Source organism: Zosterops lateralis (assembly GCF_965231275.1).
Source record: "Zosterops lateralis genome assembly, chromosome: 1".
In the NCBI taxonomy this organism is placed as follows: Eukaryota; Metazoa; Chordata; class Aves; order Passeriformes; family Zosteropidae; genus Zosterops; species Zosterops lateralis.
In genome coordinates, this window is record NC_139762.1 from 24,685,343 (window position 1) to 24,704,888 (window position 19,546).

General features: G+C 39.4%; 1 protein-coding gene across 5 annotated transcripts in view; it reads right to left on the minus strand.

Annotated features, from left to right (window-relative positions):
• The window catches only part of CDK6 (cyclin dependent kinase 6), a 136,548-nt gene that overhangs the window by 27,315 nt on the left and 89,687 nt on the right, over window positions 1-19,546 (minus strand). For all 5 annotated transcript variants that reach the window (XM_083860013.1, XM_083860012.1, XM_083860016.1 and 2 more), the window contains exon 5: window positions 15,647-15,756. In XM_083860013.1, coding sequence (XP_083716139.1) covers window positions 15,647-15,756 — 110 coding nt within the window. The remainder of the gene's footprint in view (window positions 1-15,646; window positions 15,757-19,546) is intronic.

Below are 19,546 nucleotides of genomic sequence, written 5' to 3' on the forward strand. Positions count from 1 at the left end.
GTTTGTACTGACAGTTCTACCAGCAATATGATTGAACTGTCTGTGTATTAAACACCCATCTCATCACTATGCACAGTTAAATTACATCTACTTGTCTATCAGCAGTTTAAAATTTAATGGCATAAGTAAACTGCAGGCTTATGCCTTTTGTAAGCAGCCTGAAAGAAATAGTGGTATGACACATACAATCTGGTCATGGTCTTCTCACAATCACCTTTTTAGTTTGATGCATTCTCTTCTCTCTCATTAACTTATTTCATATCCCCATTTTAAACGCACTCTTTAAAACCGTAACACGGCTTTGCCCTTCTTGTGCAACTGAGTTGTGGGGTTTAAAAGCAATAAATAATTGAGGTATGGATTAGATAAATGCTGTCTTATATGGAAGGGTATGAGCCAAAGAGGGCTCCTCACTCTCCTGTTCATTCAAACAAGTAATGGTGCAAATCAGTATGCAGAACACTGTGCAGGCAGTGTGTGTTTGTGTTTTTGTGCAGAGAACCTCATGCCTGTGAACAAATTTGCCCATATTTTCCTTGAACAGATCTATATCCTGCCCCCAGAGCATGTCAGAGCTGTTTCCCACCACTTCTTTAATTTAACTCATAATTTACCCCTCACTTAAAAATCTAGCAGACAGCACTCCAAAATGACACATTTTAGCCAGGTGCTGTATTTAAAAAAAATGCTTTTAGAACATCTGTATCAGAGCAAAAGACCGACCTTCAAGGCAAGCAAGAGGAGTTTCAGTCTGTTCCTAGTCTTTATCAATTATGTAAATTAAATGAAAGCAGTCTTCTACATGAAGTATCTACTCCTTTATTCTGTATGAAACTGCACTGTGAAAATCTTTTCAAGTCACAGTTTTCAGAGATACAGAATGAATTTTTTGTAGTAACACAATTTTTCTTGCAATGCCAAGATGCCTTCAAGAAATTTCATCCATTGACATTTACCATATTTACTGGTGTAAAAACCCCTTTTTAAATGGGCTTTGCTTGAGAGTGCCTCTAATGCTGTACTAGTTTTAATCAAAAGGATGGATACAGAACAGGTTTTAAAGTCTGAGGCCCTCTAATTAATATTCAATAATGTTCCACAAACTGGATATATTTTCAATTAGATTGCTTTCACAGTACAGCTTTAGGTTAAAAGGTTTTGTGCCATTAGGTTGACTTGTCTTGGAATAAATTCTTTTAAACCAAACGTCTAACCTTGTTATCCTTCTTGTATCAGGTGAAAGACTATGTACACATACTATTGCCCAAAGGAAACTAACTCTTACCTACCTGTGATTCTTCCTTATTAAAGGGAAAAGAAAGTTGTGAACACATCTAGTCTACATACTGGTTCATTTGATCTCCCCAAGGATACTGAGTAAATTAACATCCAAGTATGTGTTCCCAGGTTTTCTTTAACTCTATCTATCAGGGCTTTAATTCTATCTTAGTAATGCTAAGCAAGGAGCTTCACAGACCAAAGTATACTTATTCTATGGATAAAAGAGCTTATACTCCAAATACTTAATACAAAATAATGTCAAAGGATAATGTCACAAATGATGATTTATTGTCACCATTATGAGCAACACAAAAATTGATACATTATGTGATTAAATTACTAGTCTAACTTTAAAAAAACCCCCCACCAACAGAGTAGAACTGGGAAGACTAAGGCAAAAAAGCAAGTATCTGACTGTAAGTGCATCAGAAAAATTCTGTAAGCCAATCTTTTCTGTCAGCTGCAGCAGTACAGTGACAGAGTGACAGTGAGGTAATGGAGGCTGCACATGGGCACTCTCTGAGACTTCAGAAAAGGGAGCTTTAAGAGATGTCAAATTCCCATGTTTGAAGGGAAGCATGGAATTCAAAGATGTTCTCACAATCTAGAACATGAAATTCTCAATACAAAATGAAATCTAAAGAAAAGTGATTTTTTTCCCCTTTTGGAAAAACATTAAAGGCTATGAGAGAGAACCCTTGGGTGTTCTCTCCATCTGGGTTTCAGCTGCTCCTGTGTGGTGTCAAGGACATGTTTTGATCTGTGATCACTTTATTTGCCCCCACACTAGGTGTTAATGGCACCTGTTGCTCTAAGCCTCTCTAAATTTTCAGATAAACCTGAACTATCAGAACTGTGCCCACCCACAACTAATATGTCTCATCACTCTCAGTTGTAATAAAACATTCTTGGTCAGAAAAAAAAATAAATCTGTAAGTGGATTACATCCCTTCAGACAAGAAAGGCAGGAAAAACATTTCAGTACTAAATGGCAAACTGTTACGTGAGCAGAGGTTAAATTTCAATTTCAACCTTTTTCCCCAGCTGCTGAGTCTGAGTGTCAAAAGACATGAAAGTGGATTAGAAGGACGGTGTGAAGAAAATACTTTAATTTTCAGCAGCTGTGCTGGCTTACAGTGAATTAATAAACACCTGCAGAAAAGCTTGAGATAAGCATTTAAGGTAGAAAGTTATGTATAGCAATCATACATAAGGAAAACTGATACAGTTTTCAAAGGCCAGTTAAACTAGATACAACTTTGCCCTAAGCAATACTTTGTCCCATGCAATACACTCAGGCCAGAGAAGCTGTGAGATTTACATTCACTGGCCCATGACTGTATAGTAATCTGAGTTCACCTATTAGGAGCCCTCTTGTTATTTATCCTGCTCAGCTTTTAGTGATTTCACACAAAATCTCTTTTCCCACTTGAATCCTGACCAAAAGAAAGAGTAAGTTAAATGTTATATTAAAGAGAAAACAAAAATCTAACTTGCAGGTGATGACACTGCTCAGATGCCACCCTCCCCTATACAACTGCAGCACATTTTGTGCTGTAGATTTGTGTGTTACAAAGCTCCCCAAATTTTGATGCCATTATCTCTGCTTTGCCATTACTGAACCATAAGCTTTTTGTGTTGTCTGTGGCACAGCTCTATTGGTTTTTGACATAACTTTAATGGGAAGAACACACAACTCTGTCCTTAAAAAATGAGCAATCCCTCAGTCTGTGAAATACTGAGCCCATGTTATTCCTTGAATCACCCCATACCTTGAACTCTTCAGTCCCCACATCACCACAGTGTTCACCACCTTTATGTCCACTACAAGGAGTTCCTCAAGATCCAGATGGAGACAGCTATAGTTTCTGAAAAAAACCCCAACCTAATTTGTTCAGAATTAAAGAAAAAAGCAGAATCCTCTTCTAGTGAAGTGAATAATCAAGTAAAAGCCTCATCCTGTGGTAAGCCATTTTATGCCTCGTTTTTCATACAGTTGTGGCTGGCACGTTTGCCAAAAATAGAGGGTTTGCTAAAAAGTCTAGGCCCTCTTTAAACTCCACTCGCACTTTCCAGCAAAATGCCCTCAAAATCAAACTCTTCAAAGATCTAGGAGATGAGCAACACCTACCTCTTCTTTTGCAATTACTTCACAGGAATGGAAAAATGATTCCAAGGCAGGAGAGAAGCAGGCAAGTCTATTTTCTGTGCTTGAGTGGGTAGGACACCCACCTAGAATACAGTTCTGACTCTGTACATCTACTCTTTCATTGCTAATGGTCTGATGAGATCTAAGTTTAACTGGGTATCTTCACTCTTACAGCAGTAGAGCATGATTCATCACTGGCAAACAGGCCCAATTTAACAGCTACAGACATTAGAAACAGCTGTTTCATTAGAAACATTACAGAAAAATATCCTGCTATGTATACTTCTTTAGATGCTGAAAGCTTGCTCCCAAATTGTTTGGATATAAAGAGCACTTAAAAATTATTGAATTGTATAGAACAGTGTGTATGCTGTGCTGACATAATCATAAAACCTGTTTCATGGACATAATCTAATAAAACAGATCTGATAATTCACTGTAGTTGGTGAAATTCTGGATTATATAGCTCATTGAGTCATGTACCTTTAGGTAACTGATTCAGACTCAGTGAAAATCAATAGTAACTGAATCTTCATGCCAATTTACTCCAGCTCAGTTGAATAAATTAGTGGAAATGAAATAATCCTTTGGATGAAATTCATATTTGACAAATGTCTATATTCCAAAAGCACTTACTACTGGCAAACTTAGATATGTTAGGAGAGAAGGTATGAATACGGAGAATATTTAAGTAAAAGAAGAAATACTTTCTCAGAGTTTGTCTTTAGAGTGAGTTGCATCTGCACAAAATTCATTTGGTGCATCTATAAGAGGAAAGCAGAGCAGTTTATGTATGAGTTTCTGGAAGAAGTCACATGGTTTGACCTGCCAGATGGATGGTTCCTAAAAGACTCCAAAACGAAGCATGCCACAAGCACAAGAGAACAGCCAGGCAGGTCACCTGCTGACACCGAGAGCTTGTCCAGTCCTGGCTCTCCCTCTAGCAGTCGGCACACCATGGTGGCTGTGTGTCACATGGACTCATTTGCACAGGGCCAGCAGGTCAGGCAGAGCAAGCAAGCAAATGTAATGGCCGTGCCACAGGATGTGTGCAAACAAAAATTAGAAGCAAGGCAACAACACGTGCTTTCATATCACAAGGCAAACTATGGCTTCAAAGGAAGAAGGGACAGGAATTGCTGTGACTTGGTGTGAGCTGTATCCTGCCAACACCAGGCTCCTGATGGCAAAGACAGCTCCAGCTACACGTGGGTAACACGTGCTGCTCTGTCGCAGGTGGCACATACATGCAAGAGAGGCTGTGGCCACCTTCTTTCCTCACCAAATTAGGACTCTGTCTAGGACTTTGACATCTGCAATGCACAGACTGGCAAGTTCTCTACAGTGGTCCAGACCCTGAAACATCGGTAAGCTTTTCCACAGAGGTAGTGGGGAGCTGCCTTTGGTCACCATGATTCCCTCAGAGAAATTGTTTTCCAGAAATCTAAATATCAAACTTCTTGCCTTCTCACTGACATTTTGAGGTGTCCTCTCACATCCAATTATTTACTTGGTACAAAATAGTACCAGAAAGCTGTTATGTTTTGCTCTGCTATCCTTAGATGTTTTTAAACTCCAGAGATTGTCTGTTCCTTTAGGTCTGCTTTCCACTTCTGTCATGCACATTTTTGCAGTTTTATTTGATATAAAGAACATCTAACAGCCTTGGTGACCAATACATATGGAGAAGTGCTAGTCTGAAGCTACTGAAAAACATAAATATGAGAGGGATTTGTCCTATATATTTTTTAACTAGGACATATTGTCTTTATGACTGACCAATGGTAGCTAATTATTAGACTCCTTTTCTGGACAATCAAACACAGAAAATTCAGTAAAGGCTGCCTGGATCAAAATGTCTGACTAGACACTCAATATGGAAAAAAAAACCTCCCACATTTGGGAGCTCAGCAACATGAATCACAGTTAAAGTCTAGTCTTTTTCCCCCCTCCTCTCCAGAGTGCACCAGTGCCCAGGAAAGGATCCCAGGAATTTAAATACCATTTTGTAGCCATTTTCCAATGAAAGAGAAAAGTAAATAAAAACAATGTTTAGTTGTATTATGAGTCAAACAAAAGTACACAGAGATTCCCCCAGCCAAACTCTAGGCAAAAAGCAAAGTCTCTCTCAGCCAAGTTCCTGCAGAGGGAAGCTGTGTGAAAGAGCCAGGGGACCCTTTCAAACAGAAAGTCTTTGGGCAATGTACAGCTGGCTATCCTTCTTCAGGCTAGAGAGCAAGGGGCATGGATGACATTGCTCTGCTTCTCTCCTGTTCTCCGGCTGGTGGAGTGACTGCTAAAAACAATCTGCAGGTGGGGATCCCACCAAAGCAGCCCTCAGGCTGCTCTGGTTTATTGCAGTTATGAACTTGTCTTTGAGATGCTCCAGAGGACACAAAAGTGGTGCACGTTGACATCACCTGGCCAGCAGCTATGCCCAGCACAGCTCAGATCCAGATGTTTCTGCTGCTAGCTGCATTTCCAAATGGATACCTTTCAAATGCTACAATATTAATACCAAGGACTTACAAATACCTGCATCATGACTGACATGTTGTGGTCTTTCTCATAACCACAAGCTCTTTTCCTCTGATTCAGATTGTCACAGACTGGAATATTGCACCTCTAAGGAATGCATATATTTTTCAGGACTGTGTTCAGGGGGATTTCAGACTAGTGTTGTGGCACCTGCAAGGAAGAAGCTATGGGAAGCTCTCCAGAAGGAGACTTCTCTCATGAGGTGCCATCTGGGCTTGAGCTGTGTGCAGCCACTGGCTACCAGCCCAGAGCTACCTGGTCCTGGTCCCTTGGCCACTGCCTTGCCTGACATGACCCCACATCTGAACCAAACAGTCAAATTAAACTTGGTCAGCTAACATAATTTCTGTGGGGCTTTGTACCACTGCTTCAGGGTTCCCTTCTGGTTTTTTGTCATGGGGTAGCGGCAGTTTTTGGTTTCTATGGTTTATCAACCGTTTCCCTTACCAACAGATCTATTCCTCCGACTGAAAGTCTGGCACAGCTGGAAACTAGAAGCAAAACCACAAGTGAATGGCCTGGCACTTACCACCCATCTCCAACCACAAACCCATACAGTTACTGGATTTGACTAACGGCTATCAATCACCCAAACTGTAGACAAACAGATATCAACTAGAAAAGGCTTGAGGGAAAATGTGAGCTAAAAACAACATGGTATTTTACTTTTAATGAGATGATGCTGTCTTGGAAACACATTTATTTCTTACTCAATAATTATGGCATTATTCTGACTGTTTGCCCTTTTCTCTAATAAGGGCAATAATTCTCTAATAAGGGGTGTTTATCCTTTGCCTAAAGCCAATGCAAGTTCTGCCTTGGAAGTCAGGTTGAACAGAAAACAATCCAAATTATCCAAAAGGCTGTAACAACATGAACAATTGCAGTCTTCTGCTTCTTTTTATGTTAAGTTTCCTTAAGTGTGAAGCAGAATGTCATTGTTGTTCCATCAGATCACTAAGATCACTAAGCTAAACTGTGGCTTGTGCCCATTCAACTTTAAAAATACTTGAAAAAAATTTTTGTAATGGGCTGGCCACTTATCTGAGGAGGAAGAAAAAAAATCCCATTTTATTAGGTCCAATTTGGAAAAATGATCAGCCTCCCACACACCCCTATGCACATGAATGGTAGAAGAATAAAGGATGGAAAGTGCAAGGCACAGAATTTTGAATGCTGACAAGATCTTTCTAAGGAACAAACTTTCTCCCAGTACAGTTGGTCTGGACTGCAGTGAACTTTTATGGCACTTGCAACTTAAATCATTCTTGTAACAAAACAAGATAATTTCCAAAAATGGCAGAAACAAACTCAGGCCAGAATTGTACAGTACTTCGGTTCAAAGGTTGCGAATTAAGCTGTGTAGCTTTTACAGTTCTAAGCTGCAACATCCACCATTGCTTGTTAGAATAAAAGACAAAACAGAAGAAAAAAGCTGTTATTTTAGTTCTTTCTGCTACCAAGATCTAACTGTAAGCAAGCACACAAGTGAATGATTACACTCTGGAGCTCTTGGTCCACTAGATATGCTGGTTTAAGGTTCACTGGAAAACACCAGATAATGTGATTGCAAGGTCTGTGTTTGAATTGCTACGTGATAAAGAGAACAGTTCTCTCTTAAACCGCATTTAAAATGTTTGGCAGTTTATATGGAAAACCTAACTTATAAGGAGCATTCATGGCTGTACCTACTCAGTTGCTTTTTGCCATGTTTCTACTGTCTTGGTTTTATTATACCTTCCTTCTCAACATCCATCTAAAAATACATCCTATTTTTTCTTTTGTTAACAAATTCCTCTGCTGGTGTCTCCAGATGTCCTTTCCAACCTAAAGAAGACTGAAAATACATTACAGATCTTTTCTCTGCTTTTCAAAGACATTTCAGAAATGTGTTGAAAATAAGACAACACAGCATGAAAAGGAAAAGTTAATGCTTTGTGGGATGAGTTTTCAGTTCTTAGCAGAACTGAAAAGAAGTAGAAATTTTCCATATGGAGGAGTACAGGATCTAGTAGGCAAAGCCAAATATTCCTACTGCTGCATAGCTACTATGCCCACTTAAAACAGTGAGGACTAGATGATCAGATATGTAGAAGCACAGGAAAACAACTGACAAGGAAGTAAGATGCATCTGAAATGATACTCTGTTGTAGAAATATGTCTCACAATTTGTTGCATGGCAGTATTAATATTTTAGAGGCTCCTTATTATCTTCAGAGCCTCTTTTCAGTCTGTGTTCATGATAGTGTTCATGTGCAGAAAGGTAAAATAAAACTGGTCTTCACTACTATTAATAAGAGTTGTTTTTCTTTCTCACATTCAGTATGCCCAGAATTTCATCTGCATTATCCACACACACAGCAAGAAGTTAAAATACCAGTCTGTTGACAATTCGCAATGGTGTGCAAATAAAGATAATTTTAGAAAGACAAGGAATATAATTCTTCCCTACAGAAATCAAGCTAAGTTCAGTTTACCTGATTTCCATTTGAGACAGTTCTGTTTATGGTGATTTATATGAATATGTAGTTTCTCTGTTTTGCTCCCATCCAAACCCAGGTATTTGCAGCCACATCACTGATGCACTTGGGCTGCGCCAGGAATATGTCCCATACTTAGAAAAATAAGCTCTATATTCAATTGCAAAGTATCTTGCTGATAATATTTCAGTGTATGATACTTTACTGTTGATTACAGGCTTTAAACAAATATTTCTGCTTTCCCAATGGTTTGGATAATTGAATATTAATGGAAATAAAAATTTAAGTAACGATATACTGTTCCTTAATTTGAAGTAATGGTCATCTAGCACATATAAACAACCCCCCTGTTGAGTATTCATTCGCAAGGTTACAGATTGGCTATTCCTCAAGACCATTCAACAGCAGAACAACTCATCATAAGTAATGACTAACCCAGGCTATGTCAGGAGGGCACAGTACTTTCACATTTCCAAGCAATTCTCTGCAACAGCGGCATTTCTGTGAACAATTTCCCCAGAGCCCACTGTATTCTTTACTTCAACCTCCAAAGGAAGAACACACTTAGGCCATTAAGAACCTGTGGCTCTCTGCTGAACACACATTGCCAGACGTATACCTCTTTTTTCTTCTGAAAGTGCAACCTTAAAAGCCTGTATCTATCTGTGAGAGATTAGCACCTACAGAACAGCTAATTGAGACCAAATGAGCACAAGGTGAAACTGATGCTAGATAGGACAAACTCAAGGAAGAACTGGACTGCAGATCTCTTCGGAAAGGAAAAGCTGCCGGTCCCATACAAAGCACCAGGGCTCTGTTACAAGTTATCACTTTGTTGCCTCTGGTAACAAATGGGAGTTGCACATCTTTGTCTGGATAAGGACATGCATACAGTAGCTCACATCCTCATGGCTTGACTTCCTTTGTAGCTACCTTTTTGTGCCTGTGGTTGTGTGTGTGGCATTTCAGCAGACAAGTAACAATAACTGTACTTCCAGAGTAGCCTAAACTGGGGCAAATTTAACTTACACACACTCTTTTGCTTGTGCTACGCAGCCTCACGAAGCCCAGAAGACTCTGAATTCCCCCCTTAGCCTCAGCTCACAGTTCTTCATAGCTCCCACATACATTGCAACCCTTATTTTGAACAAAAGTCTCACAGTCCTGGGGTTTTATCACAGATGAGACAGCTGAAAGCTTGTACAGCATGAGTGAAAGAAGTGCAAGGCATCGAAGCTGGGGATACCACCATGCAACACCCTCTCCTGCCTTGTCAGTTTGCAGCACTGTCTTTTACTGCGATTGCTTCAAGTGCTGTACTGTGCACATTAACACAGAATAGCTCTGCCACTCTTTGTGCTACCCTGTCACACTGAATTGTTTCTGAAGAGGCTACAATCCCCTTTGAAGTCAGGGTTAATTTCAACGATTTCACTGAAGCCAACACTTCACTGCATGATCCCACTAAAAGGTTAGTCTTTTCACTTAACGGCTATTCCCTATCAAGTTTTGGAGACAGCTTAAAAAAAGATGTTCCTGTTACACTTGGCTATTTCTTTCTACAACCACTTAACCATCTTCATCCCGCAAAGCATTAACTGAAACTTCAGCTGCAGAGCTGACTCTGCTGTTCTTTCTTTGCTCATGAGTTGGGTAGAGGTAGAAGTGAGGGGCACATTCTGAGTGGATCCCCCTTCTCAGAATCACAGGGGCGTTGGGGTTGGAGGAGACCTTAAAGATCATGCAGTCCAACCATCAATCCAGCACCACCATAATCACTCCTGAGCCATAGCCCTAAGTGCCACATCCATCTCCTGAACACTTCCAAAGACAGTGACTCCACTGTCTCTCTGGACAACTTATTCCAATGCCTGACCACTCTTGGACTGAAATTTTTGTTCTAATACCTAATCTGAACCTTCCCTGGATCAGCCTATGGCCATTTCCTCTTGTTCTTTCAGTTGAGACATGGCAGAAGAGACAGGCCCCCACCTCACCACAAGCTCTTTTCAGGCAACTGTAGAGCAGCAGTGAGGTCCTGCCCCAAATCTCCTTTTTTTCCACAACAACCCCAGTTCCTCAGCTACTTGTCAGAGGACATGTTTTCTAGACTCCACCAGCTCCATTTCCCTTCTCTGGACACCCTCCAGCATCTCAATGTCCTTCTTGAAGTGAGGGACTGAGAATGGAACACAGCAATCAAGACCTCACCAGGAAAGGTCTGACTACAGAGAGACAATCACTTCCCCAGTCCTCCTGGCCACATGATTCTCATGGTCTCCTTCCACAGACCCATTCTACCACCTGGTTCTGTAGTTGACACAGGGAAGTACATACAATGGATCTGGTGACTGCACTTCAAACTGTACTAATAACTTATGGCTTGTTTGGAAAGGGAATAAAGATTTACTATATTTTAGTGCTTTAGATGATTTACAATTACTCAATACCCTAAGACATTGTAGCCAAGAATGAATATGTATACTGCTAGTTTTTTAAAACCTGATGTTTTATGATTCTAGGAAGCCTGTAGGTCCTAAATCTGGTGTTCACATCACCGGAGTTTAGATATTATCATATACGTATACATTGTCTAGAACAACAAAGTCCAAGCTCATGTTTTTCCTACACACAATTATGTAACTCCTTTAATTGGACAAATTTATACCATTGAAAGATTACTTATATGCCAATAGCTTGTTTCCCAGTCTGCTGTCTGTGTCCACCAGGGAATTTGGCCCACCATAGGTATTTTAGTAGAGTCACACATCTCTTATCTGCTGTTAGAATTTTCAAGCACAGCTGGTAATGCAATAACTGTCTCACATATATTAGGAGTTGACAGAGTAGGCAGAAAAATGAGACAACTGCTAAAAAACATGATTTAATATTTAAAAATTAATAAATAATAACCTCATATTATTCATGCCAATCTTGTGGCTTATGAATTTCTGGGATTGATGATTTTACCAGGCTGATTAAAACACCATGGAGCTGGTGCATGGACAGTCTCAGTAAGAAACCCATGTGAATGGAATTAATTTCCCTCCTGGATAGATGAAGCACTGAGATAATACTATTTTAGTTTTGGTTTGGGGAGTTGGAAAAGGGTTTTGAGAGAGGACTGTCTTTCCAGTTTTGGGTTTGAACTGGCGCCTGTAAACATGCAGTCACACACCAGCCACCCTCTAGCGTGATTTCTTCAGCTTAACTGCACTGTGAATATAACAGAGGCTACAAAAAGTAATGGTCTCTACTAATGATTTTTAGATCTGTATTTACATCAAAGGGTTGTAAAATTAAATTAAATAAGCACTCAGTTGCTTGTTTAATATTATAGTTAAATGTGCCTAGCTGGAATTGTTGCATAGATAGCCTGAGTCCTGAGTCCCACACGCACACCTACCAACCTCCTGGTTTGTGCAGCACTGAAATCATACAGGAGCATGGTTTTGAAAACTGGGCAGGTATAGATGCAGTAAGAATGAAGCACCAAACATTCTGACACTTTTTCTCAAGACTGCCTACTTTGAAGAGAATTCAAGACTGGTGATCTGAGTTTTCTTTTATAGAGCGTTTCAGACAGATCTGAATCTGGGATTCCACTCTTTTTCCCCTTTCACCTTCATTCACCTGAATTCAGTATTACCTAACGGAAGCAAGAAGGCATTCTCTTCTTCCTTAAAAAACTAGTCATGGCTTCCTGCTTAGGAGCCACCCACACTCCTGGAGCCAGCTGGAAGAGTTTTATGTATCCAGACAGAAGTGGATGCTATTCCCATTTTGCCTTTCTCTTTAATGAGGTGTTCACCAAGTAGAAGGTACAAAGCCCTTTCCTACTGGCCTGGAAAATGCTCAGGCTCAAAGTTTATATTTTTGTAAGTAATTCAAATCTTTATCGAAACATTAAAAAAACCCCACCAAATGATGTCCCCATGCTCTTAGGCCCCTGTAAATCATGCCAGCTGTATCTCTGAAGGACTCTCTCATATGGTAGCAAGCCACATAGCACAGCTTACCATCTCCCCTAGTAGTTTTTACTATCCATGCACCAGAGCTCCTAAATCACAAAGAAAACAGGCACTATGACAAATATGTTTACTCCTTTGTTATGTAATGACACTCCATCCAAATGTCTAGAAGCCACTGCAAACTGCTTAATTAAACAGGAAATTTAAAAACTGGAGCTGTCATACAAGGAATTTTTGAAGTAAAGTTTATTTTGGGGGTGCTGCCATCAGCAGTGCACATGGGCAGAAAAGACACACATAGTAGCAGAATAGTTTCTGTGTACATAACACATATACCTGACTATTGAGCAGTTTATTGCTGATCTGTAAATAGAATAGGATCCTTGGGAATCTAACTCAGGGTCACAAACTCTATGTGTTCATCTCTGCAAGGCCTATAAATCTGTACCAAAATTAAAATGTGCAGTTTTAAAATAACTATGACTTTATACAAACCTCAGACTGCGGGAGGAAAAGAGCTGAAAAGTGCAATTTGTTTAGCTGAATCAGCCAAGATGAGAGAAATGTGCAAATTTACTCTAGGTGTGTCTAGACAGAGATATATTTATTTAAATTATTTTGTGTCCCCGTCCTTTATACACTTCTGTGTATTTCAAGATCTACTTCTTAAATAAATACTTGGCTTGTATTTGTCTTAATTTTTTTTAGATTAAGGGTAATTTAAACTGACGTGTCATCCACTTAAAAGATACAGTAACCTGTAACATACAGACTGGACGATTCATACAGAGCTCACTTTTCTCCTGCATTTTTCCAGGCTTAAAGCATCCTCACTGTGTTTGTGACAGATTCTATTCAAGCAAACTCAAACTGTCCAATGTCTCCTTGACATAAACAGGATTTTGGTATCTTTTGTGATGCTGTATAATGTTTTATTATGAAACCCATTCCAGTGAAGTCCCTGGGATATAAAAATGCCCACAGAAGTCTCAGTATGTTTCTTAAAAATGACAGACCTTTAAGATCTTTAAAAGAGAAAGCAAAAGAGAGTAGGAAAAGAAGGCAAAAAGTACCTAGTAGGACAGCAAAATAAAAAGGTTGTTTTAATATCAAGCCCACGTTTATCATGCAAAGTTTTAGCTGCATTCTTATCCTCCCAACACCAGTGGAAATACAGACTGGTGATTACCCAGAGGCACTACCATTTCCCAGCAAAATTGCTATTGCATTTATTCAATCTTTTGCATATATTCCATGGAGTTTGCAAAATTTTACATTTTATAGCTACCAAGGTCACAATAACATGGGCTTTCTTTTGCAATCTATCAGAAGAATCCAAAAGACAACATAGATCATGCAGAGACTATTGCAATGTTAACCCACAGAGCCACCATTTAGGGCTGTTTGCTGTGGCTTTATGGCAAAGAACCTTGAGAACAGTCTTCCAAATCATGCTTGTACACTGAAGCATGTAGAAGTCATAATGTTGGTGATGAAAGAACATAGTACATACAGATTTGGCAGATTCCTCTACAGTTTTTGACAGTGTCCCAAATATAAGACTGAGAATGTCAGACTGACCCTACATCTGGCAAGAAAAATGGAAGTTCTTGGTTTTATTGAACTCTGGTTCAAGTAAGATTCATTTCCATAAGAAAAAAATACTGATTTTGTAGTATTAATGTAATATTTGCATTTATATGTAAGTAGAAAATTTAATTTACTGTGTGGATTTGGAGATTCAAAAAAGTTCATAAACCATTACAAGAAAAAATAAAATCAAATTGGTAGAGTTTGTACATGGCAGTATTTCTTATCTGTCAAAATGCTTCAAATTAAAAGGAGAGGAAAAGAAAGTTTTGAGCATGTAATAAAGTTCTGCATTCATTTTTTTTTGCCTGTATCACTCTTACTGCAAACACTAAAATGAAGCTTTTGACTCTGCTATTTGAATCAGAAAAAACTATCACTGGCTTAATACTATTGTGAATATGTTGGTATATGGGCTAAGACTGAAATCTTTAAAAGTTTGCAGTGGAGAGTTTAAGAGATATTCCTAAAATCGTCTTTCTTTTTTTCTCTCATTTTCTGACGTCATTTCTGAGTCAGTGACAGAGAGGGTGGAGGATAACTCTACCCAGGCCATTTGACAGGCAAGAAGCCCAAGAAAAATGATTTTTCCATATAACATTAATAAGTAGTAAAATCCCAAAGTTATTTTGCAAGACTTCAATTAGTATTTGAACTTATTGTATAAATTATGTAGTTGTTTCTCAAGGCCCTATAGCATTGCATGTCCTTGTAAACTGTACTGATTTTGAGTTTTAGGTGACTCAGTATGTATCTTTCTTTCCCATTTTCTTTCTGTATATCCTTTGGCTTCACCATGGGTGTTAGAAAATGCTATACAGTTTCTACATGGAGATCACCCAGGTGATGAGAACATGCACTTTTTGCCTTTAGCTCAACCAAAATTCAAGTGATTGGGTTAGTATGAAGACAGATTTACCCTGTTAACATTCTTGCAGGTTTGTTCCTCTCCATACCCTACATGGTACATCCTGCACATCAGTGTCTTTCCACAGACAAAGACCAGTACACGAGAGGGACTCTTGAATTCATACCTCATCTGTAATATTTTGTAGTGAGCTAGTTCTGATTTCATACAATCAATTAAAAAAACCCCATTTATCTTGGAGGATGGGGTTGAGTCCATTTAACGTCTGTTACCCTACCCTCAGGCTATGAAAGTTATTCTTAAAAAATCCCACCTATAGAAAACAACTTTACAGCAACTTCTTAAATCTCAAATATCCCAAGAGTAGACCACAAACAGACACCTGATGCTTCAATGCACAAACTGCAGAGGAAGAAGACTCTGCTGATGCAGTGCCCTGCCTTCCTCAGGGTAAATCCTTTCCAGAATCCATCTTTACTCAAACTGATCAACAGCCTCTCTCTGACCCAGTTTTATCTGCATTTGGATTCAGGTTCAACCAGAATACAACAATGCTCATGCTAGTTTTACCAAGAGCTGAGACTCCCATCAAAAGAGACTTCAAGATAGCAACAAGTATGAATCCGCAATGGGCATTTATATTTCACACTGCAAATAAAACATCCTACCAAGCCTTTCCAATATAAACATGACTTGGTATATTGTAACAGGCACTACTGCACATTTTTTCAAATGAAAAGCGTGAAGAAAATAAAACTGTATTTCTTACTTTCGACGAAACATTTCTGCAAATATGCAGCCAACACTCCAAAGATCAACTGCTGTTGCATAACTGGACTGAAGCAAGACTTCAGGAGCTCTATACCACAAAGTAACAACCTGCAAAACAAAAAGGAACAGAAAAGAGTGCTTAGCTGCAGAATTACAACCTCCCAAGTGCTGTATGTACAACTTCCACTTAGTTTAATCTATGTTGTAAAAATTCACATATTAGGGCTGAGTGGTTTAGCCAGCACATGGAAAAGGGTCCTTTATGGAAAATCTCATTATCCATAGCTGCAGTGATGATGGCTTAGGATGGGAGACCATTTCTTGTCAAGAATATTCCAATTCAGGGTACAACAAAACTATAGTTTCAGAGTACAGCATGGGTGTGACAATCATAGTACCACATCACATTACCAGCAACTCTTTGAAGCTTTTGCAGCTTACAGACTTCAAACACTTTCCAGTAGAGATTTGGACTCTACATAAGGTAAATGGTAGTCAATTGAACAAGGCCTCGTTTTCCTAACTTTTGTGAATGAAGATGTAGTCGCTAGAGTTAAAGTGGAAACAAGCAAGCCAGGGAATACTGTGGGTTTAACCATAGGACAAATTAGAACCTGCAGCATGTCTGTTCTCAGCCCTTTATGTTTTATGTACTATTTTCTATAAAAGAAATTGGGTTACCTCAAGTGCATGGGCCAATTAGGGTAAACATGTTTGATCTGCCTCAAAAGTTGTCTCTGAAGAAACTGAAGAAATTATAACTTTTTTTTTTTTTTTTAATCAGTTGGATACAGATTAAGTCAAACCCTTCTCAAAGCTGCTCCTTACCAAAGGCATCAGTGCTGTCTACTGTGGTTACCTGGCACACAAAGGAACCCTAAACTGTCAGTTTTTACCTAAGCAACACAGCACAAGGATTCCTGGCAGATTCCTGACCTTTACAGTTGTGTGACTGTCTCTGCCCATGTGCTGCTGGTCAGATCAGCAGTAACTTCTCTAACACTGTATGTTCAAATGACACACTCTTTCCCACAGACACGTGCCATATAAAGCACCTGCTTTTAGGCTGTTTTGTCCTGGTGGTTCTGTCACAACTCATTGTAGGGAACCAGTGGGAATTTTACTGGCACTGCTCCATCAATGTACTTTGGTAAGTCCTGCTCACTGAACCCACAACAGAGATGGGACAGTTTATATTTATCCTTTTGTATTCCACAAGTAGACCAAATACTGATGAGGCTGACTGTCTCTTCAAGATATCTGCAGAAGAATACAAGGAGCTCTGCAGAGTCCTGTGTGAGCTACTATCTTGCTAGAATATAATCTCTGAGCCACAGGAGTATTCCACTCCTGAATACAGTTATAACCCAGCCATAACAACATATCACCATCAGCTAAGTGCCAATATTTCCTTATTCTGTGCTATAATTTAAACCTCTGGCTATTAATATGGGAGCTGGCAGGGTCTCTATAATTACTGTTTATTTCTTCAACAAATATGAAGATGAGAGATGTAACATTCAAGAGGAACACGAACCAAACCAAAACTCTGGGAAAAAAAAAAAAAAAAGGATAGAAACAAAAAAAAGTACAATAATGAAAATAAACTGTAAAATTACATTAACTAGGATGGTGAGTTCTGAATTTCAAGACCAACACAAAGAAATGTGTAAGAATAGTGGGTTTTTTAAATGATAACAACATAATTGTCTTCTAAGAAAAATAACAATGGAAGTAATCAGCCAAATTTGCTGGTCAAAGCCAGATGAAACAAAAGTAAATACAACATTTATTGCAATTGTTACACCCCCTGACAGCCCTTGGAACCACTGAATGGCTGTTGAAGGGAGGTTCACGGATATTTGCAAGAGTGGTCATATTTGCTAACAGTTCTTTTAAACACGTTGATGCTTATTTATAAAATTTGTCTATGAAACAGTTCAATAGCACAATAAGAAGTACTGCACTGGCAAGCTACACTTCCACATAATCCACAGAAACAGATTCCTATGTGGAAGCTGGGCTTTACTTATCTCCATTTGTTTTGTTCCTGATTTGCTACCATACCAGTGATGCTTTTATGAAACACATCTCTGTATAAAAAACAGAGAAGTTTCTTCAGAGATTTACTCCAAGGAAAGAAGACAAATACAACCAGAGGTCAGGGATTCTCTCTGGAGATGCCCTGTCTGAATCAGATATAATTACTCCTAGAACACACCATTTTTCCTGAGGCAGACGTATCTCTCAAACTGAACCATGCTTTTATTCTTGCATTTGTGAGTACATTTGTGGAAAAGCTTACTGAAGTAATATTGCTTTGAGAAATTAGATATAACAATTTCAACCCATTACTGTTTGTGAATGGCTATGTTTAGTGTCAGGAGGAAGAGCTGTGTGATCTCTGATCTGTGGAAATACCACCAAACCTCATGATTCCTGGTTTAATGTCCACATGGTCCTTCTCACACAGAGCATAAGGATGATTTCTTTTCCCCAATCCCACAAGCCCTGCAACATTAGGGCTCTCTGCACTCTCACAGGCAAAGAACCAGGGGAGGCATGGTTGTGGACCATATTCCCCAAACTGAAGTCCCTTCCAGATGAATGTGGCACAGGACAGCTGCACCTTCCCTAAGAGACACACCACAGCTCTTGCCCATGTCTGTGCTTGCTCAGGGCAACAGTGCTGTTTTCAGATGGCTACGGAAGTGAGCAGCACTTGCTGCTTCTCCCCTTACTGGCAAGTTCCCCAAGCATTTGCAACCTGCTATGCTCCATACATGCATACACAGGGGAGATCTTACTTGAGTAATTTGGAAAGCTAAACCTGTAAAATATAAGATTTCCAGAAGACTAACAGTTAAATTTCAGCTAATACCCGACTGCATTATAGCCAGAGAGGAAGGAATCTGCGTTGAGTTGTTTTGATATCCTCTGTCATTAATGTGTCATTATAAAAGTGATCAAATAATCTTTATGGTTTGTAGCATGCAAGTCTGTGTTTCAAAATGTGAACTTGAAAGGGATCAAAATGTACTAAATGTCAGTTCACACACACATAATGCCACAGATGACTCCTTTTGTGGTCAGGGTCTTCTCCTGAAAAGCACAGGATGATGTGTATGATGCAGTGGTTTTGACAGTTTCACACTCTCTCTTACCATAGAAACCAAGAAAATATTTGTGGACATTCCAATAACATTTGCAGAAAAGTAGAAATGAAAATTATTCTGAACACAGGATATGGTGAGGCTGAACAAGCAGGTCATCACTTCCTCTTTAGCATGGTTCTGAGTTAAAAAATGCTTTGCTTAGGTAAGTCAAACTACCAGGGAGACAAGGTCTCCCTGAGCAACAGCACACTTAACAGAGCTGCTTGATTGTCCCATTTTTAGGATGAAAAAAACATCAGTACCTGCATCAGTACATCTCACTTAAATTCTGTTTCTCTTGAAATCTGAAATGCAGCATATGATGTAATCCTTTTCCTCTGTAGGAAAAGGATTCATGTTCACATGCTGATGGAGATCCTAAATTCTGCAAGACTCCAAAATACTTTGGAGGCTGTTGACTTTAGTCACCATGTTGCATTTTAGTCCTCTCACCTAAGAAATTTTTCTCCACTGCCCTCTTGTTTCTCCTTGCCCTGGCTGGTCTCTTCAGTTCCTCTCTTACACCAGCCAGGTTTCTACCACATGTCCAATGACCTCCTGGCTTCTTTCCCCTGTCTGCCTCTGCCTTCCTGTCACACACACCAGTGGTCCCCTGACAGCATCACCAAACATGCCTAATTCCCCGCTACTCCTATGCAAATGCCTAGGTGGACACTGCCTGCTGTCCTGTTGCATCCCATGGGCTCTGCCTTCCCTCATATTCCTCATCAGCTCCTTTACAC